We start from the raw sequence: 26110 nt of genomic DNA on the forward strand, positions 1-26110 counted from the left end.
ATTTTATGTCTGAGCAGAATTTTATTCAGCTGCATGTCTTGGAATGGATAACAGCATAAAGATTCACATTATATGTCAGTTACCTCTTTTGTCAGTCATCTCAGAAGATTGTTCATAAATGTAAAATGTAAATGTAAAAGAAAGTGCAATCTAGATTATTTGTTCAGGGAGGCAAAGGCAAATGTCTTAGTTAAGCCTTGCATGTAGTAGTGAAAACATTGTTTTTCTGTACATGTGTATTGTTTGAAGTTGTCAGCAAGGAAAGCCCAGGATTGGGCAGTCAGGATGTGATGCTGTGCTGCTGTTCTTGAGCTCATAGTTCAAAGAGTGCAAGGGCAAAAGGCCTGATTAGCTCATGTATCTGACTCAGAGAGTACAGCCAGATAGCACCCACATGTCCTTGCACTGAGCCAAGTTTGGAGCTAAGTTACAATCCCTCCAGAGAACTGACTGTCCCAGTGACAGAGAGTAGGAGGAATTGAAGGGATGCTGCTGTCTCCAGCCCTGTTCCCTTTCAGGTATTGTGAGATACAGGGAGGGGAGAGCGAGATACTTTCTCTGTGACCTTGGCAGGCTACTTAGCTTTTGCATACTTCACATCAAGTAAAATGGAATAAAATAATTTCCATTCTTTTTCTGGTGTGTGAATGAATATATTAGAGACGTAATTCAGTAGCGAAACACTCAAAATAGGCAGATGTTTTATTTTATTTGTGCTAAGTTGGTAGTAGAGCTGTTCTATCCAGTTTGAGGTGCTCGTTGCTATAGTGTCTGAACATATACATAACCATCTTTATTTCTCAGAGCTGGTACTATAGTTTCATAAAGAAATCTACTTTAGAACAGTGTGTTACCGTGTGGGTTTATGCAGGTTGGCAGCTATTGAAAACAAAGTTTTCTCTCAAGAAATGAAGGAGCTTAGGAATTTGCTTCCCTCTATTTGTTATGCATTTCCCCCCCATTCATTATATAATTTTTTATGGGTTTTTTTTAATCTCATGAGATTTTTTTCAGCCCACTTTATGGGAGCCTAGTCCTTCTGAAAATCACTTCTTTCCCTAACTTGGAAGTTTCATGAAGCATGCTGCTGCTAAGTTCTTCACTCCTCTCAGTGCTCAAGTAGCTTCCACATAAGAGAAATGTATGCTCAAATGCTGAGTAAAGACATCTGACAATCTGCTAGGAAAACTGAGAGATTACTCTCCTATCCCCTACCTTTATTTTGGTATTATTTGGTATTATTAAGGCCAGATGATTTTTTTCTTAGATGTTATCTTTGTATCTTCAAAACGGCTTAGATTTATTTTACCCTCTCAAATTTGGCATTTATTTGTTTTTAGTGCTGAGTGTAGATTCTACTTGGATATGAGAGTATAAACTCCTTGCATATTACAGGTAGGGTGTAGAGTCCAAGCTGATGATTTTTTGGCAAAATTGTCTATTTTCATAAAAAAATAACTGCAATTCACTTCAGGGAACTAATGACTGTAGAATCCCTAAAAGTCTCCTTTGACCTGCCCATTATTGTTCCTCTGTCATCTTGTCTTTAGAGAGATTTCCCAGAGGTAGCTTGGGATAGTGCTTTGTGTGCACTGAAACTTACAGGTGAACTGCAAAATCCACTACCAAAATGCAATCCTTTCTTTACTGCTCCTTTTTCATTTATATGTGAAGTCAGCCTTTTGAAGGGATTTTCCATCCAAAAATGAAAAGGGAAATTTTCTTTTTAGCTTTTTATAGTGTAGTAGGACTTGGTGCTTTTCTATCTCTGTTTCCTGGAGGATTTGAGTTCCTCTGGAAGCACTGGATTAATACCCTATCTTGCAGCTCAAGCTAGCAGTTCTCTCAGCCCTCAATTAAAAGGGTAAGTATATTGAGCTCTAGGCCTTTTTTAGGCTTAAAAGCCCCATTTCTACCAGCAAAAAAGTCACTTTTCTGATTTAGCTTATAGCAGCTCTTGAATGGCAGAATAATTTCCTGCCAGTAAAATTGCATCTAATTGCATAGGCAGTAGCTGGCATAAACAGATCAGCACAAAGGAATTGCACGACTAACTGAACTGAAATTGGCCAGTGTTGTGAAAAAAGACAGGAAAGAGCTCTTCAGGTATGTAAACAACAAGCAGAAACAGACAGAAATATTGGCCCACTGTTAGGAGAAGTGAAATATCAACAATGCTTTAAAAGAGTGAAGTTCAGCAAGGACAAATGTAAGGTCTTACAGCTGGGAAATTCAGTGCAGGAGTGCAGGACATGCTGGGATCTACCTGCTAGGGGAGCAGCTCTCTGGAAAGGGACCTGGGCATCCTGGTGGACAACAAGCTCAGTATGGGTGAACATTCTGCTGCTGCAGCAAAGAAGGACAGCAGGGTGCTGGGTTATGCCAACATGGGCATCACTAGCAGAGGTTATTCTGCTCTATTCAGCACTTGTCAGGCCACACATAGAATCTGTGCTCAGTTTTGGTTCCTGCTATATAGAAAAGATGGGCCGGCTGGAGTGGGTCCAAAAGAGGGCCACAAAGATAATGAAAGGATTGGGAAGCTTGCCATAGGAGGCAAGACTGAAACTACTGGATTTGTTTGGCTTTGAGAAAACAAGGCTGAGGGGAAACCTTATAACCATGTTTCAGTATTTAAAGGGTGGTTAAAAAAGAGGTGGAGATTTTCTTTTTACAAGGAATCACATGGCAAAGATGGGGGTAATAGATGCTGTGAAATTCTGACTGGACACAAGATGAAAGCTGTTAACAATGAGAACATTTGGAAGGCGTGGCAATAATCCCCCTGAGATTATTGGCCAGGGTACTAGGCCATCTTGTCAAGATGGTGCTTTTGCTGAGAAAGGCTGGACCAGATGATCCTTGAGGTCCCCTTACAACCTTCTTTTCTATGATTCAGAGATTTAAAAGGTGTCAATTTAAGATCTAATCCCAAAGTCCTTGCATGACTGGTCCCATTAAAGGGACAGCAAATTTCCTGTTTGCTCTCATAGATGGTCACCAATATAAGCAAATGGGAATGAAAGAAAGATTGGACCATATGAATCTTGAGATTTACTTTCAACAGGGTATTCTATGATTCTGGCTGAGAAACCTAAGCTGCCAAAACTTCTAGCCACTGATCAAATGGTTCTGGGAGGGTGAGGGGGAGGAGAAAGGCAGAAAAATGCTCTTCTGTCCTTATAAAAACTTAAGTGCTGCTGTGTACCTTAAGGGAACAAGAGAGAGAAAACAGTGCCGGGTGGAGTGTGAGGTTTGAGGTTATGACTCCAGTTCTAAGTTGGTGACTGGAATTTCAAGGGATTTGCATTGAAATATAGAAATGGGAAATACCGTGAGGACTCAGGCCTAACATTTACTTTTTGGCTTTCAGCTGGATATGAATCATAAAGAAAAAGTTTACTTCCCCAGTGTCATGCAGGATTAGGTAGATGTGTCAAAGGCACACAGTAAGAATAGCCTTGATTTAGACTCCAAAGACAAGCTCTGTTCTTTTTTCAAATGAAAAAATAATGTGTGCCCATGAACTCTGGCTGCAACCCAGTTCTAACTTGTGATGAATAAAAAATATCTCATTACCAGCTCAATATTATGATGCATAACAGTCTACTGAATTAGTGCCATCAAAATAATTTCAGTCCAATACCTTGAAACTTATTTGAACTGGAATCTCCAATGCGATATGAAGTGACATATGGAGGTACCTAATGCATCAAGTCACTCTTTAGGACTACTCTTACATTCTTTCCTTCTTGTGGTTTTCTTTTGTTTTCCTTTTCTTGTGTTTGAAGGGTTCATTGCTAAACTAGGACTTTGAGTGAAGATTTTACCTTTGACTCTGAGTAGAGATGTTTTGTATTTAATATTGGTTTTAAATTGAAGGAATAATATCTTTCAGTGGTTCTATACCTGGCATGATGATTTTTCCATGCAATTAGAATATCTCTAGTGTCTTTTGTTCTAACATGGATAATTTTTTCCCAATTAATTTAATTATTTAATTTTTAAAAAATTGGTTGTGTAGCCAGCAGGGTTCTGTGAACAGGGCAGAACCACTCACACTAAGCCAATTGTAGGATAATTGTGTTAAATCTTGGTGCAATTTACTGGGGCTCATATGCAATCCTTTGATGGTGTAGTAAGGAATCATATCTCAAAAACATGAAAGTTATGAGTCACCTGTGTGAAGGTGTCTTGAAGGTCTACATATCTACCTGAAAGTTTTGTGTGAGCTTTAATAATTCAATAGATATCTGAAGAATGTTCAGTTCTTGCCCTAGCTCTCTTCAGAAAGGAGTTGATTTTGTATTTCTGCATATTTCCAATACACTTCTTGGTGCATTAGTTTATTTTAGACCTTCTAATCTCAGTCCATCTAGAATTAGAAGATGTTCTGCACTATAGAAATTTACAGGATGATAAACTGCTCTTAAAAACACACTGACATTTAGATTCTTTCCCTCCTCCCACATATGTTGCAATTCAAGTGGAAAAGAATAAAGTCTTCCCAGAAAAATAGCCTTTTTTTTGGTATGTTTGTTTAAACAGGGGTTTGAAAAAATGGGTAGGAAGTATGCTGATCACTTTAATGTCATCAGGTGGAGATAATTGGCTGCTCTTTAGGGTGAGAAAATAATTTTCCAATAAAAAGTGCAAATATTTCTGGCGCTGAGAAATGGGAAGCAAAGCAGATTACCTAGTGAACAAACAAAATACTTCTGGCGAACAGTTTCCTTAGTGGAAGAGATAATTTTTACTGACTCTTTGTGAAACTACCCCACCCTCATAAACAAAATATATTTCCCATGATAAATGGTTCTGGACAGAAGCAAGGTGTAAGTTTATTTGAGAAAATAAGTTCTGGGGATCTGCACCATTTTTAGCTCATCTAATGATGTTTTGGTCAGAAATATTCAGAGGTTATTTACAAAGCTGAGGAAGTTGCAGGCAGAGTAAAATTCCCTTAGGGTTCATAGGTGGCAAGTATACATGAATGCTGAATCTGTCTTACAAGTTTTTAAGATAATTGATATATTTACTTGAGTTTGAGCTTGAAAGAGAACTCTCATGGGTCATCAGATGTCACCCCTCCTCATCATGCAAGATTGTTTTAATTACATAAATACTATCCTCCATGGATGAGTGTCAAGCATAGTTTTGTATCCTGCATTCTAATACATCTACTCCCAAGTCCACTCCCAAAGTTTAGCATGTCTGAAGAGATTGTTGTCTTCAAGTACGCTGTGGCTTATTGTGAGTTTTATTGCACATTTATTGTGAGTTTTATTGCACATTTGTAACCTCCTGCTGCAGTCCAGGCCTGCTATTTCTGAAAAGCAAGGAGCAGGAGTATTGACACAGCCACCAGCATGGTGATCCTGGGGGACTGGGAGACTGAGTTTCATTCCTGTGTCTTCAAGGAGTTTTAGTGAACCTTAGCAATTCATGTAATAACTCTTTGTGTCCAGAACTCTTGTAGAATGAGTAGAGGATCACTGCCTGGCTGGAAGCAGTTCTTCAGCATGTGTACAATAAAGATTTAACACCATTCAGATACTGAGGCAAGGATGCCATGTAAGAACCTAAGACACAGCACTGTCATCTGTAATCTGCATCAGCAAAACAGAAACAGTGATCACCAAAGTGTTTTATTCAAATACATTATGTTTGATCTGAACCCAGAATCCTGAGCACAGATACCTTGTATCATTGGACTAAAAATATTTTGTAAAATGACCCAATCCTAAAGTTCTTAGTCAGAATTGCCCTTAACTTCAACATTAGTTTGCTGGAAAAAAGCTTGGATAAAAAGTTCAGGAATTGTTCCAGCAAATAACAACTGAAAACAACCTTGTTTACTCCTCATTCCTGTGTTCAGCATGTATCTGAGAAGGAAATAAATCTGCTGTGCACCCCAGGGTAAAGTATATTAATCAACCAGTTATCTTGTTAAGGGAAAATAAATGACTTGCTGTGCTGACTGAATACATTGCAGCGCACAGACTTTGCAGTGCTGTGGCAATCCGATACTGACTGTCAGCCATCCAGAATCTGCTAGAGAAGCTGAATTACTGCAGGAGTGCAGCAGCAATGTAGCAAAACATTCACAAGCCCATATTCTATAGGGTGGCCCAGAGTTAGAGGTATATCTTTAGTATTCACCCTTTGGCAGGTGTTCTTGTGTTAAGATAAGGGGTGTTTTGCTCTTCCCTCAGCAGCAAGATGTGGACAATCTCCAGCATCCCAGTCAGTGATGGATTATTATCTTGTATGACAGTTGTAACAACAGCAAAACCCCACAAAAAAAAAAGTAATTCTACAGGGACATACTAATTTTGTTCTATTCCAGTTCTCTTATTTTTGTTCTTACTGTCAATGGTGCTGTTTTTGAGGGAACACATGCAGAAAGATGCTGCAACTAAGGCTCTTTTGCAGCTGTTGGAGGAAGGTAGGCAGAGTCACTGTGGCTGGTTGGGTTTTTTTAGAAGGGTGGCTTAAAATGGGACATAGGAGGACACAATCAGATGAAGAAAGAACCCCATTTCTCCACTCTTCTCTTGAGATATCCAGAAATGTGCTGCTGTGAGTGCCCAGGAGCCATGAACCTCAGTAGGGAGGGTCTCTGCCCAGTGGGGTGCATCAGTCAGCCAAGTGCTGCACCTCTTCTTGGAGCTCAGAGCTTAAGGCTTCCCATGCCTGTCTGAGTAGATACAGCTGTAATCTTAAACAGGGGTTGGGACACTTGAGCACAGCAGTTGTCTTTACATGGACATTAAGATTCACTGTCTTTCCCCTTCCTTTAGTCCTGTTTCTGTTTCTTTGAATTTTAAGAAGCAGGCAAGGAGAGCTGAAACAGAAGTCCTTGAAGAATAGCAGAGGCTCAGCTCTAATTACAGTGAGCCTGAAGGAAGCCATGCATTAAAACATTCATGATTTCAGAACTGCTGTGTGTATTTCTTAGATGTACTGTTATTTTTTAATAGGTTCCAAAGTGTAACAGGAGACTAGTCTTTCTTCTCTGAGGTACTTGATGTATGCAGGGGAATTCTGCTGTCCTGTCAAAAAGATGTATGTAGGCTTTACTGCCTTGTTAGACAGGTATTGTAGATTTAAGTGGTGGCTTGACTTTGAGACAGCTGTTCAGAGGTAGCAATTCCAGAACACCAAAGGACTTGAAGCAAAGTGCTCTCATCTTTCAGGGAAATCTAAAGATCTAAGTCAAGCAGGTGACTAAAGAGATATAGGTGCTTAACGTAAAAATAGATACTTCTAGAAGGAGCACTGCAATCTCTCTGACCCTTCAAGGTCATCTGCCAGATCCGTCTGAAGTGAGAACAGAAGCTGAGTCTACTGGGAATTCTCATCCCAAGCTGTCACCTGCAGGAACAGCTAATCATTATTAACAGAGCTGTGATAATTCTTTGATTCATCTAAAATTTTAAAACTCTAATGGCTATTGAATAGCTGAAATACATGCTGTTACACTGACAATAAAATACAGAAGTTTTAAAGTCAAATAGTCTAGATCTGAAGAAGAGACTTAATTTGTTTTTTTTTTTTTTTTTTTTCTTAGAACCCTGCATAAAGTAATTATTATACAGTGAAAGGTTCCCCATCATTTGCTTTGTAGACTTATTCACTTAGAATATTTAGGAACCTTCTTGATCAGATTTGTATTGACCTCTCATCTCCTCCAGGTCACTTCAAGATAAACTGCTTCTAGAATGCAAAACAAAGGTTTGCTTAGAGCTCTCTTCAACCCAGTGCCAGTCAAGTTGCAGGCACTGTGAAAATAGTTGGAATATTTACATCAATCCATATCGTGTCAGGGGTAATTCTCACCTTCAAGGAACAGCTCACTTTCATGTGTGTGTATTTCTGCTCACAGATATAGGAGATAATTAATTGATAATCTTCTGCAGTGCAAAGTAGAAACACTGTGATTAAATGAGCTACTCTAATTAATGATTTTATAAACTCTTGTGTAATGTCAGTAGTGAAAAGGGTACTGTAGCTGTTATTTCAGCAAGACACCTCCATGCCATTTACTTTGGATGGATTCTTAACCTCTTGTCTCAGAGTTCAGAAGTTGAAAGGAGTATATGTATTTATTTGTTCATTGGAAAAAATACTGTTTTCCTACACCCTTATTAGGGAAGATCTAATAGTAACAGTTCCTAGCAATAATAATAATAAAAATAAGTTGCAGCTGCACTCCAGGTGGAAATGTTCATACTTTGTTGTTCCTGGAAGATGGTGATGCTGCAGCATTCAGCTCTTGCTGTTGCAAAAAGCAGCCAAGGGTGGAGACCTTACAAGGTGCTTTCTTTGTTTCGACGTTTCTTTCCTCTCTCTTTAAGCTGTTTTGAAAATGCCAGTCAATTTGGTACAGTTTGCTTTGTGCCAAAGAAAACAGAATTGCTCTTGAGAAGCATTATTATCAACTGGAGAAATAAGTTGTAGGACAAGTTTGGGTGGTGCAGATTTCACCAAATGTGAGACTATCTCAGCCTTTCCTTCAAGTGATGGTTTTCACAGGAAAACCCAAAACGTCTAACACAGTGTTAGTGTTGCCTCACTGAGAAAGGGCCTCAGTGTCCTCTTTCAAACTTAATTAATGTATCCAATAAAAACCCTCACAGTGGTGAGATGAAGAAGTGTCTAGGTGATAATGAAAACAGGCGCTGTTCTAGGGAACTGCATCCTTGCGAGGGTGTTTGCTGATGGATGTGGAATAGACAGGAAAGAACAGGAGCTTTTGGAAAGTGTTTACAGAGAAAGTTTATACTGCACATTTCTCTTAGTGCTGGAGGCAGCTTTCTTCTGTTATTATAAAATTTCTGAAGGGCACCATATGCTAATTTTTTTCTTTACCTCATAAAACTTTTAAAGATAGATGTACTGAGCCAACAGCTACCGCTAGGTGAACAAAACAACAAAATAAATGTAGGGCTTATACAGTGCAAATGACTATGACTAGATATGTATGTCTGTGTATGTATTTAATCCAGATTTCTGTGTCCTGTTTAACACTTATGAAGAGGAATCACCACCCCTAAGGATGCTCTGCTGCTGCATGGCATCATAAACAAAATGCCTCTGGAGTTCAGCACAGCCCTGACATTTTGGTTATAGTGCCAATAAACAAGAAACCCCCCGTGGCACACTGACTGACTTGTTATCCCCACCAAAGCCATGAGGAACTATAGAGTGCTTGCATGGTTACTATATTGCTTTCTCCACCTTACTAATTAAAATAAGAATTTTTATTTAGGGTGAATGTTTTAGGGACTGCTGCCATACACTATATCACACACTTCTCCACTACATCTTTGTCTTGTTGAGCTTTTTCTTTAGCCCAGTTGCTGGAGACAAGAACTGGCATAAATTAAATTTACTATGATGCAAAGTCTTTTGGACTTTTTTGGGGTTTTTTATTTTTGCCTTTTTTTGGTTTTGTTTTGGTTTTTTTGTATTTTTTTAGTAATTCATGTGATAGAAAGCTTTTGGTGTATAATAGGATTTTTTTGGGTCTTGTGAAGAGGGCTCGTGGGGTACTGCTTTGCCAGGTAAATTTGTTGAATTATCTATTTGGAAAGATAAAAATGAGGAAGCTGGGACTGCAGGGCCTATTTCTGCTGTGAAATCATCTTCATTAAAAGTATGGTCATCTATCATCTCTGGTTCAGAGGAAAACCCTGGGCTAACTAACAAGATGTTAGTTAGTTATCAGTCTTCTGCCATTTCCTGGTGTCATGATGGGGGACAGGATGACACAAAATGGGAACACATCTTTAGAGCTCTATTCCAGCCTGGGACTGATGAATGCTTCCCATTCCCTGTCAGTGGCTGTGAATGTCTTGCTGCCACTTTGGGAATGTGTCTGATGGTGCTGATGGTCCTTCTCACATGGCAAAGCAAATGGTGCTGTGCTGGTCAGCAGCAACAGCTTCTATTGAAGTAAGGCTTTGCTGGCAAAAGTGATTCTTCTTGCTGAAGATGGAGGCAACTCGTGACCACCTGATCCTGGACAATCAACTGAAGTTTGCCAAATGATAGCCAGTCTTCTGCAGAAGAAAAGAATTTTGTCTCAATTTGCTGCAGAGCAAGCAGACAGGAGAACTACAGAATATGGCTGAGACAGCACCTAGTTGAATTTAGGGGAAAGCACCACTTACTTCCCCACCCTCCCTTCTCCAAATTAATGGGTGAGAGACTTAGGGATGAAGAAAATTACTGTAATGGTTGGGCCTACAGACAGATCTGTGAGTTCCTCAGAGATCCCTTAGGAAACAAATCTAAGACAGGAAGGGCTATTCTAAAAATAGTATGCGATTTTATTTGCAGAATTTTTACAGCAGGTGTTCACAGAGGTCCTGAAATTATCTTTGAAATTCCTGAAATTTAACTCTAATCCTCAGCCTGAGTGTCCCAGCGTGTCCTACGTACCCAAAATGAATGTGCCATCATCTCTCCACCATCATTTTGGTTTAGTTTGTGTCATAGACCAGTGAAGCTTGTTGATATGATGGGCTCAGTCCTACATTCAAGCATCTTCTGAATTCCATTGGAATTTCATGGTGGAAGGATCCCATAAAAAGCTTTGTTACTGGCCTAGACCTGGTCTGAACACAGGTGCATTGCTCTTACCAGCATGGCTTTGCAGAGATTTGATCTTCCCTCACCTCAAGAAGAAGAGTTGTGCCTCACAGTGTGTTTGTGACTCTAAGTTCCTTGATCTCAAAACCTCAGAACTGTGGTAAGGTGTGTTTTGATGGCAGCCTGGTGTGAGGATGGAGGGAAATGTGAGGGGAGGCAGTTTGGGATGAGCCAAAGAAACCCAGTCATAATGGATTGACTTAATCTATTACAGAAAACAATTTTTTTCTTTATGAATTGGTGCTGATATTTTTTTCTTGGTCATTTCTGATTTCTTATGTTTAGAGATGGAAATATCTGCAAATGCACCTTGTGACTTATAGATTTAGTCTTGTGGTTGGTGTTTTCAAATTAATTGAAATGAATTAATTTATTTTTAATTTATTTTTTTGGATCCTGGGGTAAAATTTCAGAAATTAAAGAAATGCCAACCTGTGAATACAAACTTCTGCTGAATAGGAAAGAAGTATCCAGGGTTTTCTTTTAATGTTTTGCTGACATATGGTGTTTCTAACTCAGTGACAAATTAATTGACTAGATGTAAAAGAGATGGACAGTGCTCAACAAGGAAGGACAAGATATGCATTATAAGACATCTGGTTCTGCCTCTGTTGGATTATGGATACAATATACATTGGACACCTAACGAGTCTCTGCTGCATAAAATAGATTCTCCTTACAGTAGAATTGCATGCTTTGTCTCTAAATGAGGTTATTATACACACCATTGCACAGTGTTTGAAGAGCTTGGTTGGCCACTGTAGAGGGCAGGGAGAGAGAAAAATTGGAAAACAATTGCACTTAAGACCTTCAGTCTATCAATTGCCCCATATTTATCCAAGTTGCCATTACACTATTACAAAATAAAAATATATGATACATTCAGGGTTGAAATGTTAATATTGACTGGCCAGATTTTGATAAGGTGGATTTTTCTTCTGCAGTTGTTTTTACGTTGCAGTAAAATCTTACTTCCTCAGAAGTAAGAAAAGCTGGTAGTGGGCATAACACTATGATGTGGAATACTTAACTCTTTACTCAGACTGAATTTTCAATTTAGTATTTGCTGCTATGCAAACATCAGTATGAGTCTCAGGAGGTTTGGATTTTTCCAGAGATAAACTGTGAACAATTTCATTTATAGGGAACTCTTCTTCAGTAATCTACAGAGTTTAAGGACAATGCTTGCAAAAGTAAGGCATGATTTGAAGTGATTCCATTTTAGTGTTCCAACTTGTGATCATTGTAGTTCATAGTTTTCAGAAAATGATGAGGTCTAAAAGCTCTACACTCTTTATGTTCTTGAAGACTGGACACCTAAAGTTTTACATCTTCAAAATAGCAAACCACTTCTGAAAACCCTGGCTCAACCACTGAGAAAGTACAAATGTAGCAATTTTAGATGGTGTGATGGCAGCATTTCCCACATCAACAGACAAATTCTGTGGTAAGAGTTGTACAGAGACCTTATAAGAAAGACGGTTAAAAAGGGCTTTGCAAATCCAGTGTAAATAATCACCTATCCTGCCTTCTTGGCATTTCTGTCTTCCTCAATTTAATCTTTTGTCTGCTAGTCTCCTTTTCATTTCCAGTTTTCATTGTACCAGAAAAGGATGGGATCTTACCAAATTATATTATTTAAGAATCTTCGTTTTCCAGGGTAGATAGTAAAACTATTGTAATGTGCAAAACTATGAAGGTGGCTTTTTTCAGAGCTTTATTCCTCAGACTAAAAACAAGTAGACTCTCAAAACACAGTTGAAAGCAACATTTCAGTACAGAAAGATGTAAGTGGGTCCATGGTGTGGTTTCTTTTCAGGCATGGCAATATCCAACTCCCACAAGTATTACTGTTCCAACATAAAGGACGAGGAGACACATGACAAAAATTACTTGTGAATTGTGCTAGTCATAATTGTTGCTGTTTATAATTCCTTTCCCAGAGCCCCTGCAGTTAAACTGAAAGGTTATATATATATAAATATCTGTGTGTGTGTACATGTGCTTTGCAGGATTTTCTTTGGAAGAAGTAACTCTTTTGTACAGTCCTTTGCTGACATTTCTATAGCCAGCTCACATCCTGTTGGGTGAAGCTGTGATCCTTAATGTAAGGCAATGTGACTCATAAGAGGAAAGATTACAATAAGCACAGTTTCTAGTGATTAATTTCCCAGCCCTGGATACTCTTCCAGTAAGTGCTGAGGTAGAGAGCTTGCTGGTGATGGTGTTTAAGTGCATTTCATTCATGGTTTGAAGTAGCTGGATGTTTATCTTAATGAGCTCTCCCATTGCTATCACAACAACTTTAAATACCTTATGGCTAGCGAGGAAAGCCTGACACACAGGCAGATTTGTTTCTCCAAATACCTTCCTGACTGAGTTGCAATTTTCAGTGCGGTTGATTTCCTCTCAGGCTGTGCTGCTGCTGTAGTAGTTTTATTGGAATAAGGCTCCCAATATTACCAGTTAGATTGTGCCTGGGCCAGTCTGACCCTCGCTGCCGGGCCAAAGGCAGCAACTGCGGTGTATCACCCCAGAGATACCTTGGCTTGCTGGTGGTTGCAGCTGGGCACTGAACAAGTCCAGGCTTGTTAGGAACCCCGTTTACCTCAGGAGGAGAACTTCAGGCGATGGTGAAGAGAAAAAGGATGGATTCTGCTGGAGGGTTTAATGTCCAGAGGTTTATTCCATGGTTACAGAGGTCTGAACGTGAGCAACTGCTCCAACAGAACATCTGCCACATGCTCTGATCACCTTTTTAAGCTCAGGGATAGGGGGAGGGGAGGTACAGGTGAGCCACCAACCAGGTGAGAGGGGCAGGGTCTCAGGGGAAGATGACACCCAGAAAGGCCAATGACCTCTGGGCATAGGGGCATCCTTTGAACTTGACCAAGCACACGACGCCTTGCTGGAATGTTCAGCCTGACTGACAGGACTCACTCAGCGTGGGGGCAAGGGGGAAGGGAGAGAGGCATAGGCACACCTGGGGGAATGACCTGGAAGGCCAAAATGGGACATTACAGCACATCACAACATAGTTTAACCAGAGCTCCTTGTGTTGTCCCTTTGTTAGGAAAAGGAGAAGCTGTACGTGGAGCTGAGGCACGTGCTGGCCCGGCAGCCCGGGCCCGAGGCCGCGGAGCAGCTGCAGCAGTACCGGAACATCCTCCGCGAGAAGGGCAAGCAGATCAAGGTAAGGGGTGCCCGCTGTCCCCGGGGAGGGGCTGCAGGGACATCCTCAGTGAACTGATAACCCAGGAAAGCTGGGTTATCGCTGCATCTCCTCAAGGGTCAACACAGAGCAGCAAACAAACTTTTTTTTTGCACATTGTTCTACTTTTTAAATTAAAATAGAGGAAAAATCTTGTTACAATATGAGTTAGCAGCACAATGCCGTATTTTGCATGGGCATTCTGGGATACTGTCAGCTTTTCATTCAGCTTATTCTCCTTCCCTTTATCTTAAACTGTTAATATCTTTAAGAAGCAAATCAAAGCCATATTTTTTTCTTTTTTAACAAACCAGTGAGAATATACTGAGAATCCAGTCTTAAGTTACTGTTTTTTCTCTTGCCATGTGTACATGTATATTTAGATTTGCAGATTTTGTGGAGATGACAGGAGGAACCTGTTGTAACCCCTTGTCAGTTGGAGGGAGGAGTTCCTGCTTCCAAAAGGATCTTGTAGAACATTTAAAAAGCATAATATTAAAAAGCGATTCTTTGATAGAATTCAATGATATTCTGTGAATAAACTGATCTTCTCCTATTCTTGCCTGCATGAGAGATCATCTCCCCAGGAGTTCATCTACTTCTGCAGTTCCTCTCTCTGTTGAAGTCATCATCTCCTGTTCACTGCATCATAATCACGTCTATACTAACCATGAGGAAAAAAATGCAGGAGCAGATGGGCCCTTAGGAAACAAAGAGGCTGTTATGCAAATCTTAGCTTTCCATGGAGAAGAAAAACAATGTAGAAAATGTAAAATAGAAGCCAGGGTTTAGCTAAACTGAACATGATTTGAAGTTCTCCATACGGTCCTTATTTGTCCTTAATGCAGTCAATTGCTGCTTTGCATTTCAGACACAGCATGCTGTAGCATGATGGCATGCATGCATTTTGGGGTGCCAGGTCAAGCTATTACCCTTTTGAAAGAAAGAAGGTGCACTATGCATGTTCCTCCTTTTTCAAAATTTTACTGATTCACATATAAGTGGCTTTGTATTAATATTTGCAGCGCCTGGTACTACTTTGTCTGTGTGGTTTGAATTACTCCACTTAGCAGTGCATCCCTGTGAATAAACCCCATTATTATAAAATAATTCCCTGATTTATTAGGACCTTTACTTTGGATTTTTGCCCAGCTTTATGTCCCAGAAATTAAGAGCTAATGTAGCTATTAATGCCATTCCCGTAAAGCTTGGAGCATATTTTACATGTTGTATTATGGTTAATGGCATAACCTTTATTTTGTAAGATGTTTTTAGGTGAATGGAGGTGAGATCAAATGAAACATCAAGTGGGAAAAAGAATTGTGGTGGAAAATGATCATGTCTTACATCATGAAATATAAAAAGAGGAAGTGCTTTTAAAAGTACTTATGCGTAAGTGAAGCAATATCTCCTGTTTCTTCTGTTTGTGTTTTGTTTATTAGGTTTTGTCCTCAGAACTGACAATGTGTGAAACACAGAGCAAAGAATACAAACATGAAATTGAAAGACTTAACAATGAGCTTCTGGAAATGAAAAAGAAATATCTGTCTCAGAAACGCAAGGAGCAACAGAAGAAGTATGGGAAAACAACACTTTTGTCTGCACAACTTTCTGCATAAGCTAGATTTTTGTTTTAGACCCTTTGGATCACAATGTGGCCAAATTTGACTGAGGTGATACAGTTTTGTTGCCTAATTTTCATGAATGTTATCCTTCATGTTCCTTCAGTCTGGTCTGGATTTACCATGATCTATGGCCAGGACAAGAACACCATCAGAGATGTTGCTGAACATGTTCTGCAGTCCAGTTAAATTATTCATACCAGTGAGATGATGCCCAGAGAACACAGATTGGTGTCTTGTCTCTGACATCAAAGCATAGAATTATAGAAGAGTTTGGGTTGGAAGGGACTTTTAAAGGCCATCTAGTCCAATCCCCCTGCAATGAGCAGGGACATCTCCGTCCAGATGAGGTGCTCAGAGCCCCAGCCTGACCTTGAATATTTCTGGGATGGGGCATCTACTGCCTCTCTGGGCAACTTGGGCCAGTCTTTCACCAGCCTCATAACAAAAAATTTCCTTCTTATATCTAGTCTTAATCTACCCTCCTTTAGTTAAAACTCCTTATCCCTTGTCGTTTTGCAGCAGGATTTCTGGGCTGTGAGTGCACATGGCTGGCTCATGTCCAGCCTCTCACCCACAGTATCCCCAAGTCCTTCTGGGCAGGGCTGCTCTCCATCTGCTCATGCCCCAGCCTGGATTGATGCAGGGCTTGCCCTGCCTCAGGTGCAGCACCCCACACTTGTTCTTGTGGAACCTCAAGAGATTCCCATGGGCTCACTTCTTGAGCTTGTCCAGGTCCCTCTGGATGGCATTCCATCCCTCAGGTGAGTCACCTGCCCCATTCAGCTTGTCATCTGAAAACGTGCTGAGGGTGGGCTTTAACTTTAACAAGAGGTTTCTTAGATTTCTGCAGTCAGATGATGTGATCTGTTACCAAGTTTTTCTGTATGCACAGAAGGCCTTTTGTCTTTCCACTCATTTCCATCCTCAGCTGGTGCCTTCCTCACACACTAAAGCCAATGGTTCTGTACCATTGCTGAATAGAATTCAAAACTGCCTTTATTAATTCTTCCTTAATTTCAGACAACAAATGATTTGATGACTAAATTAGCAAAATAATCAGTGATAAACAGTGACTTTTGTCCATCTGCAAATTGCATAATGTCACCTTAATGTTTGGAATTAGCAGCAATTGTGCAGTGCTAATGGCCTTTCTGGAGCTTTAGGATCAATATGTGAGGCTACCATAGTGCCTGATAATCCATTTCCAGCAGCTAAATGTCTCCTTCACAGTAGATTTGGTGTTTCCATTTCAGACTCTGGCATCATGTCTCTTTCTGTTTATAAAATGAGGAGAAGCTCACCCACATTTTGTTGTTATACCTCACCTAAAATTAATTCCTCTCATAAAAACTTCACTTGTTAAGGACATAATTGCTTTAAAATAAAAAATACTGTGCGAGTTGATGGTAGCTGAACGGGGCCATGCTATACAGCGAAAGAAATTTCATATTGAAAGTCATTTAGTGCTGGATACACTGTCTATAGGGTGAGGATAAATACCTGCTATTGGGTCAGCTTTTCAGGTTGTTCTTTTGGGCAGTCATGCCTGTAGTCTGATGAGCATTAGTGTCTCTGTGACATCTGGGTTTTGGAAGCACATGCAGGTACTGTTAGTGGAGCTTCTGCAGGCTGGTATCATCTTGTGGTCCCCAGCAGAGCTTCAGAAGGCACCAGCACTGTGCTGCCAGCCCTGGCTTGTACCTCTCCCATCTTGTGACAGCTGAGGGGTGGTGCTGGGCTTTTCTCTCCTCTGCCCCTCATTGCTTTGTACCCCAGTCAAGCCTCTTGGACTGCATCCTGCTGTGAAGAACCCAGAGGCATAACTGGGCATGCCAGTCCTGGGTAACTGCAACTTCTGCTGTCTCTAGGCTGTGCTTTTTGTTGGCAAGGGAAAAAACAACCTTGTTCAGCCCTCCTTCTCCAGCCTCCCAGGTGTGCAGGACACAATTTCTGGCTTTCTGCAGCAGAGAGAACCTGTTGTGCAGTCAGGTTCTTCCCCAAGGAGTCCTCATCCCTGCCATCCAGCCATCCCACACCCCTGCTGCCTCAGGCGTGGCTGAACAGAGGCTGTGCCTGCTGTGTGGATGCTGGCCAAAGAGCCAAGGCCATTTGATTCATACAATCTCAGATATCTCTAAATCCCAGCTGACAGAAAACCACTGACTTGATTCTCTGTCTTGCTGGCTAATGTTAACATCATGTCTAAAAGAAATGTAGCTGGTTTTGCTAATAAAAAGAGGATCCTGTCAGGACAATAGCATTAACAACATTATTGACTAGCCTGGTATGAAAGAGAATTAATACTCTTGGATAACCTTACACAAAGTTATCATCTAAAGCTTTTATTGATTTGCACAAGATAGCTTTGAGTTGTGGTTTAACATCGCGGTACTGAATAAATGCAGCTTTGCATGTGATGCTGAAGGAATATAGTAACAGTGGGAATTTAGCTTTGTTTTGTGTTAAAAATGAAAATTCAGTGTTTAAGATTTTGGTTGTGAATTTGAAATCCTCTTTTTCAGCTCTCTGATTCTGAATGTTGCTTTTTCCAGTTGTCTAAGCTGTTCTTGTTCTATCTCTTCCTATTTTTAACTTCAGCTCCATGAACCCTTTCTGCATCACTATTTTCCTGGTTGCTTCTAGCACCCGGATCCCATTTTGATCTTGATAAGGATTTGTGAGAAAATATGAAGCTTAAATCCACACCAGAGACCTAATCCAGCAGTCCTATATATGTAAATAACTGCACTGAGGGATGTCAGTAGTAACTGGGAGCTTTTGCACGTGGCTGGTTGCACATTACTTCTGCATAATATATTAAAGTATTCAGTTGCATAGGATTTTCCATACTGATGAGCACATCTGTTTGTTGTCTCCATGGGAGCATGAGGAAAAAAATGAGCATAGATTCTGGATCATTTTCTCTCCCCAGACCTGGAAACCAAATAGTGAGATGGGATAAGCCATCTAAATACAGAGTGTTAGTCCTGTCAGCTGGCATATCCATTAGAGCTACACTGATACAATTAAAACCAGTTATAAATGGTTTCCGTTGTAAAGTTCATCTGTGCCATCTTTTGGCTATTCTACTTCTATATGGGTCAAGTTTGGAAAAGGATGCATAACTAGAATCTGACACAGTTTCTCTGAACTTTTTCCTATCCTGACAATTATTTAGGGGCAAATAGAAAAGTAATTACAGAAGTGTTTTCTTTTCCCTTGGTGGGGACTGAGAAAAGATACTCATGTGAGAAGGCTAGATTTTGTACAAGTGTGGTTGCACTCACATTTGTTTTTCAGTCTCAGTGACTGTGAAATAAAGTAATGTACTGACCTTCTTTGTAAAGCCTTGAGACTTCTGCTCTTATGATAAACTAGAAGTTCATAAAGCTTCACTTGGTTAATCTTAAGTATCTCAGGACCTCTCTCTGAAGCATCCAGGTATGTTGCAGTGAGGTTGGAATTTTGCCCTTTGTCTTTGTAGTGCTCTGCTTACCTCCCCAGCTTTGGGAGAGTGGAACCAGCTAACCCTTGTTCCCTCCTCTTGAGGCCATCAAAGTCAAGACCTCCTGGGTTCTCAGATGGAGCAGCTCCCTGGGGCTGTCAGTGCACCCACAGCACACTGCTGGCTTTCTGCAAATGTCACAGACAGGGCAATTATCGCTGGAACTTTGGTAAAATGTGAAGACAGATAGCACTATATATTCATTAAAATTCAACAAAGGAAAAAACCCTCCCCATTGTGCCTTTGATGAATGTGGCTGTTTGTTTGAAAACAGGCATATTCCAGCTAGAACAGGATGGTGATTAGAAATCTGAAGTCATGGAGCTCATGTACATACTTGTTCTAATGAGGTGCTCTGACCATTTTGGGGAATAGCACAAAGAAAGCTCATTTATTTCTAATTTTTAATAATTCCAAACTCCATCAGTGGTTTTGTAATTAGATCCAGACACCTAGTCTTTGAGGTTTAGCCTAACAGGCTTTAATCAACACTTTTTAAATGATCTCTTGATACGTGGTTGCATCAAAGAAACTCTGGAGGACACTGATTCCCTGAATTTGTAAACATCTCTGCACTGCAGAATGAAATATGAATTTTCTGTTTCTTTGTTTCTATTTAAAGGGAGAAGGATCGATCCGGCATTTATATGAGGACAAAATTACCACCCCTCAAGACTGATATACCTCACTTCAGGTTAGGGGTGAGGTTTCCTTCAAGCAAACCCATTCCCAAAATTGCAGTCTAGGAATGCACTTATCTAGTTGCATTCCTGCTCCCAGTTTCTTGTTTGAGAAATTGTAATTTTAAAAGAGATTCAAAATCTGCTGAAATCACTGTATCACCTTCAGGAAAAAATGGTATATTGCATGTAATCAAACACATTTTTACACTGGAATTACATTTTATATTGCATTTATATATTTTAAATTTTATATTGGAATTAACATAGTTCTTTTTACAATCTGTGTACCAAATCTGCCCATTTGATACCAGCAGACGCTTGCACGGATGTAAATGGATAGTGGAGATATTTCTTCTTCAATATTGTGTCTCTATTTAGCACTGCAATGCCACAAAATGCCTTAATATGTAGTTATTTCTCTTTTATCTACCTCAGTTGTAAGCACGCACTCCATTTATCTCCTGCTCAAAGCACCTGAAAGAAATGAGAATACAGAAAAGAAGAAAAATTAATAGCCTGATGTTTCAAGCCCTGCTGAGCAAATGCAAAATTAACAAGTCTTTACTTAGATGTACATATGTAGCAGTTCTCTGTGTAGGTAGTGTATAATAGGGTTTATGCAGTGTTAGCTACAGTTGTTAGGAAGATCAAGGAAGTTTGTGGCCACAATGTAGATTATTAAGAGCACGATTGTGTTTACTCTGATAGATACAAAGTGACATAATTATGTCTGTTCAATCTGGGGGGACTGTGCACACTCACTGGGACGTGCTGTTCTCCCACACAAACACTTCTGAGCGATTAAAACTTGGACTCAAAACATGACAAACTTTATGCTTTAATTTCTAGACACTTGGGCATTTTTGTAACTTTCAGAAATTGTTTTTGTAATACAGCAGGAGCCCTCCAACCTTTTCAGCCAAAAGAGATTTAATTACCATTCATTAACAAGTGAAATAACAAAGTCACGGCATGAGGTGCTGAAGTATAGAAAACTTTCAAGCTGTAAAATAAAATGTTTTGAAACCGATTTGAACGTGGAAGTTTTTTTGCCTGCCTGGGGGATAAAAATACTTGTCCAAAGAGATATGCTGATAAATATTTCACATCCAGAAAAAAAAAAGCCCAAAAAAACCCTTTGCAAAGATTTTGTTCTTTTCTTTGGTGGAATACATAATTAAATATTAAAGCTACTGTGGGAAACTTTAATGGAAGTGTTTAATTCAAAAGAATCAAGTTAAATACGACAGGGATCTACTTTGCTTTTACACTGGGGACCAGAACACTTAGTCATCAGATCCATTGTATTTTTCTTTTGTCCCCAAAATAGCTATTATTGCTTTTCTCATTGTCAAGTGCATTATGCTAAACTTACCATTTTGGGGCAGGCCTGCTGTCAGAATAGTGTCTTTTGTGTATCTGACATGTCCTTATAGATGGAATAATTGACAATAACTGACATGGGCACTTGAGTCTGATGGAATCCCAAGTAGGTTTTACTAAAGCTTTTAGAAGTTGGTATTTTCTAAGGTATCAAGTATCCTGCCTGAAGCTGGATTCTGCTGTGCTTACACTGGCAAGTAATTTGTATTGAAATAAATCATCAAAGACACATTTATTAATTCCCATGGACTTGAGGCACAGTTGGACTCCAAGAACCCTGTCACTTTGTAGAGAAGCTGCTGATGTATTACACTCCAAAATGTACAGTGTGCCCCCTAACTCATCCAGAGATAATCTGAGTCTGTGTACATCTCCCACAGAATCACAGAATCATTCAGGTTGGAAAAGATCTTCCAGTCCCACCTTTGGCTGAACCCCAGCATGTCAATTTAAACCAGGGAACTAAGTGTAATGTCCAGTGATTTCTTGAGCAGATGGTGGCTCCACCACCTCCCTGGGCAGCCTGTTCCAATGCTTAACCACCCTTTCCATGAAGAAATTCTTCCTGGTGTCCAACCTGAGCCTCCCATGGCACAGCTTGAGGCCATGTCCTCTTGGCCTGTCACTTGTTACCTGGGAGAAGAGGCCAAGCTCCAGCTTCTGTCAGGTACAACTCCTTTAAGGTAGTTATAGAATGATAAAGTCACTCCTGAGTGTTCTTTTCTCCAGGCTGAGCCCCCTCAGCTCCTTCAGCAGCTCATTATAGGACTCTCTAGACCTTCCCCATCTCCATTACCCTTCTCTGAACATACTCCAGACCCTCAATGTCTTTCTTGGGGTGAGGGACCCAGAAATGGACACAGCACTTGAGGAGTGGCCTCACCAGTGTGGTCTCATTTTTTCTCTGTTTGTTACCAGGCTTTAGAAGACAAATGGTCTCAGCGGTCAGGAGAAAGGAGAGGAAGCCACGCAAATGGAATTTTTTCCCTACTTTCATATATTTTTAGGAGTGCAGTAGTAAAATGGATACTTTTCTATCTTTAGTTGTACTTAATAATAGCTTGTACAGCACAAGTAAAAAGCTTTTCTGTAAATTATTCTTGACCTAAGTTTTTCCTGTCTTTAAAATGGTTGGGATGGTATTTGTCTAAAGACTTGAAAAGGTATATTCACTTACATTGAAAAGGTGGCTAGTCTTCTAGATTAAAAAAAATAAAAATGTACGGGACTGCAAAATAATGTGGTTTTCTTGTACAACATGTTCTTGCAGCCTAAAGAGCTGAGAATTGAATACAGTAAATTTCACCTGCAACGTAAAGAAGCTGTTACTTGTTCATCCACAATTTCAGGCATCAAGATGTGAATGTGTTGGCTACTATCTTCAGTTTTATTGCATTATTTACTTACTACCACAGAAACTAAATTCACAGGTTAATTTGGAAAAGAAGAAAAAAATAAAGACAAGAAAATATAGTCATCAAATTATTGCCAGTAACTTTCAGCATAATCAGGAATAAAATAACTGCAGCCAGTTTAATTTATAGTGCTAGAGAGTGAAAACCATTTCTGAGTTCATATAACAGAACGGATTAAAGCACACCAAATCCCTTCCCCCCGGTCTATAAAAGTCAGGGAGCTTGAAAAATTGCTCTGGATGTCTGTGAGCCCAGCTGATGCTGAGGTGCTTTTAGTGTTCAAGGATTTGGCTTGCACAGCAGGGAAAGGCAGAGCGCTAATGAGAATATCATTTGTTCACTTGCTTCTGCATTGTGAGCAGCAGCTCTGAAGTGCTTCTCTAAGTTTTGTTGCAGAAAAATGTTAATTGAATTCCAGTCTGTGCAAGATGTAGCAAGTATATCTTTAACTCCTTGTTCCTCTAAAGATATGTGAAAAGATGGAGGTGAAGGGCTATGATCCATGGCACTTAAGTTAGAGAAAATCTTTCTTCACTTTAATTGCTTTGGATTGGAGCTTGCACAGTAAATCTATCCTGGAGCCTTTCTTAGTGAGCAAAGTATGTAATATTGTTCACTTTCAAAGCTCTTGCAGTATGTAGATAATGTTTAAAGTAATTTCACATCAAAATTAAGCTCTGTCTGATCTTGTTTGGCAGGTCTGTGTTCAGTGTATTGCATGAGCAGGACACAAAAAAGACACTGTACACTGAACTATCAAGTTCAGATGTGGGACCATGACCCTTCTGGGATTACCTGTCAGCTCTGAAAGGCAGAACGCAAGAATCCAGTCCTTAATTTACCCTTGCTTTGTGAATCTGGAGCAGCAGATTCACACACCCAGTAACATGTCCTGCTGCTGTAAATCTGGGAACTCTTTGAAAACCAGGGCACAGCTCAGACTCTGTTTTGCTGAGATCTACAAACCCAGGCTGAGCTGGGGAGGCAGGAGAGGGGCTGAGAACTTGGCACATGCCGACTTTTACCAGCATCACTGAGCAGAGGCTTTGCTGTGAGGGGAGCAGCAGGTGCTGGTCCCTGGGGCACTGATGGGGCTGGAGGACCCTGCTCAGCTCCCCCTGAGCACAATGAACCAGCTAAAACCTGCAGCTGAGCTCCTTGGGCTGTCCTGTTCTTCAGGGAGCCACTGGTGCCTGAAGGAGCAACTTCAGCGCTGACCAAGACCAGGCTGCCCACAGGATGAAGAGGGATGGATTACACTGCCAGAAAAGGGATCTGTGGGTGTAGAAAGCTCAGGTGAAGAAGGTGAAAAAGGTGAAAGGTTTTTCTCTCAAAGCTTTCAAACAAGGAGCTGCTCCAGAGGCATCCAGCAGCATGGCCCAGAGCACTGCCTGCAGGTGGGTTGTCACTTACTGTGTGAGTCCACAGTGCCAGGTCTCGGGTTGCTGCTTTGTACCTTGTTTAGTGTGACCCTGCTGTGTCCTGAACAAGTTACAAGGTAGAGCAGAGAAAGAGATCCCCTCGCCTTATTCCCTGTTGCCCATGTGAGCTTGACAGAGGGCAGAGGTACCAGGGGAGTCAAAAAGAGAAGCTGGGCAGCAAAAGCAGTGCCTGCCATCTCTGAAATGTTAATGCCTCTTCCTGAAAATTGGCCATCCCAACTATCTTTACCCAAATTAGGGTCTCTAAATCATGTATATTTGTATTTAGGCACTTCAGCAATTGAGTATTATTTTCCTTGCTGATGGTTTAGCTGTTGTGCCATCTCCTCTAGCAGAGTGTATTTTTAGCGTGTTTAATGCATTTCTAAAAGCAGACACTTGATTTTGATGCTCTTTCTCTTTTTCCCTACTTGGGTGCTTTGTAAGCAGCCCCACACAGATCAGTAACTGGTGCTGTTCAGCATACAGAAAGATGTCAGGATCACATCCCCTGGGCTTGTCTGAGAGCCCTGTTTCCTAAAGGGGAGCTGAATCTGTGTCTGTAGCATCTGTGGGTGTGAGGGAGCAGAGCAAGACCTGTAGGACACACTGCAATGGCTGAGGTGAAAGCAGCTGCCTGCCCCTCTAAGCCTGACCCTTCAGCTTCCTTTCTCCTGAAGTGGAGCAGCTGTGAAGGTTTACTGAAACTTTTAGTCCCTCTGAAGACCTCAGTAGGTTTAAAAACCTATAAACCTCATCATAGGTGTATAGAGTCTCAGATAAGCTGGCTTCTTTGTGGTGGTGGTTTTGTTGTTAGTTGTGGGTTGGATTTTTTTGTTGTTGGTTTGGAGTTTTTTTTGTGGTGAGATCTTCAGCTTACCCAAGACTCAGGAAGAAAAAAAAAAGCGCAAACATTGTTTTGAAGGATGTTATATTTGCAAAATGATCTTGACAGATCTGAGTTTCCTTCCATGGTGGCCAGGAGCCTCCCTTTCTGGTGGTGGGCACTTTAATATGCCCAGGTGTGAAGTGGATATAAAAACTACGATTTCAGCCAGTCTAAACTGATTTAAACTTCACAGTGCTTCACAGCAAGAGCTATTTCTCAGGGCTCTTTCTTGGCAGAAGAATAAGCAGTAATTTAAAGCCATTTTAATCTGAAATGAGAATCTCTACATGGGGTTTGAATACACTTCAAGTGAAGTATGTATTTGCAACTTTTGTTGATCCCTCTTAATTTTCCAAGTGTCCCTCTAGAAACAAAGCATGTTTGTGAAGTGGCAAAATGCAGTGATAGCTCAGACTTATTGAGAGCCATAGGATGATAAAAGCAAAAGTACTAAGGGAGTGGTATATTTGGCATCACCCTGGGAAGTTGCTGATTAACCATTCTTTCCTACAAAAAATATAGACACTGATCAACATGACCTCCTGTCTTCCCTCCCCATGAACAGCTTGAAATTCTATCCTAAGAACAGAGTGTTTCTGGAAAAAAGATGTGTATTTTGTTGAAAGAATAAATAAAAATATATAGAATTCTGTGCCCAGCTTCTGCCAAAAGCAGTTTTCTAGGATTGCTTTGACATTCATGTGATCACGCCAGAAGCTGTTCTGTGGCAGCTGAGCTGCAGGGACTGACCACAGGTACTGAGCTGTCCCCAGTTGCAGAGTAAAATGTGTTTGCTTAAACCATGTTGCTCACTTCAAATGAAAAGGTGCCCAAGCAGCAGTTTAAGTAAGATTATTTTACTTTGCAGTCAGGGCAGGCTATGAGCAAATACCCAAAGGGTGGTAACTCACAAATTTGGTAAAATCCTCGGAAGGGTTTGGTTTTGCTCTGTAAAGACTGTGTGCCCCTCTGCAGCCCCCTTTCATGAAGGATGTTCAGAACCTCATGATGTTGTTGAAAGACAGGGCAAACTCTGGGAGTTACCTGGGAAATAAATATTCTTGCTTCTGAGCCCCCAGTTGAGCTACCTCCTCCTGTGCAATTTCTGTGCTATTGTTCAGAGGTATTCCCTCTTGGCCAGTTAGGAAAACTCATCACTGGAGTGTTATTTTAACTGAGTGTACACAAGTCTTCAGAAATTGCCAAGTCCCTTGCTGATTCAGGTGCTGTAGAGGAAAAAGACAAGCAGACCTGAAATGTCTTGGACCAGACTTTTTTAACAGCCCTGCATTGATTTATTTGCTCAGTGGTGAGCTATT

The 26110-nt window shown here is 40.5% G+C and overlaps 1 protein-coding gene across 1 annotated transcript in view; it reads left to right on the plus strand.

Moving 5' to 3' along the window:
• The window catches only part of CFAP58 (cilia and flagella associated protein 58), a 58403-nt gene extending 37748 nt beyond the window's left edge, over nucleotides 1-20655 (plus strand). Inside the window, exons 16-18 of the mRNA XM_058029173.1 lie at nucleotides 13733-13852; nucleotides 15313-15446; nucleotides 19623-20655. Of these exons, the coding sequence (XP_057885156.1) occupies nucleotides 13733-13852; nucleotides 15313-15446; nucleotides 19623-19746 (378 nt within the window). The 3' untranslated portion in view covers nucleotides 19747-20655. The remainder of the gene's footprint in view (nucleotides 1-13732; nucleotides 13853-15312; nucleotides 15447-19622) is intronic.
• Nucleotides 20656-26110: the final 5455 nt, after the last annotated feature.

Source organism: Melospiza georgiana, chromosome 8 (assembly GCF_028018845.1).
Source record: "Melospiza georgiana isolate bMelGeo1 chromosome 8, bMelGeo1.pri, whole genome shotgun sequence".
In the NCBI taxonomy this organism is placed as follows: domain Eukaryota; kingdom Metazoa; phylum Chordata; class Aves; order Passeriformes; family Passerellidae; genus Melospiza; species Melospiza georgiana.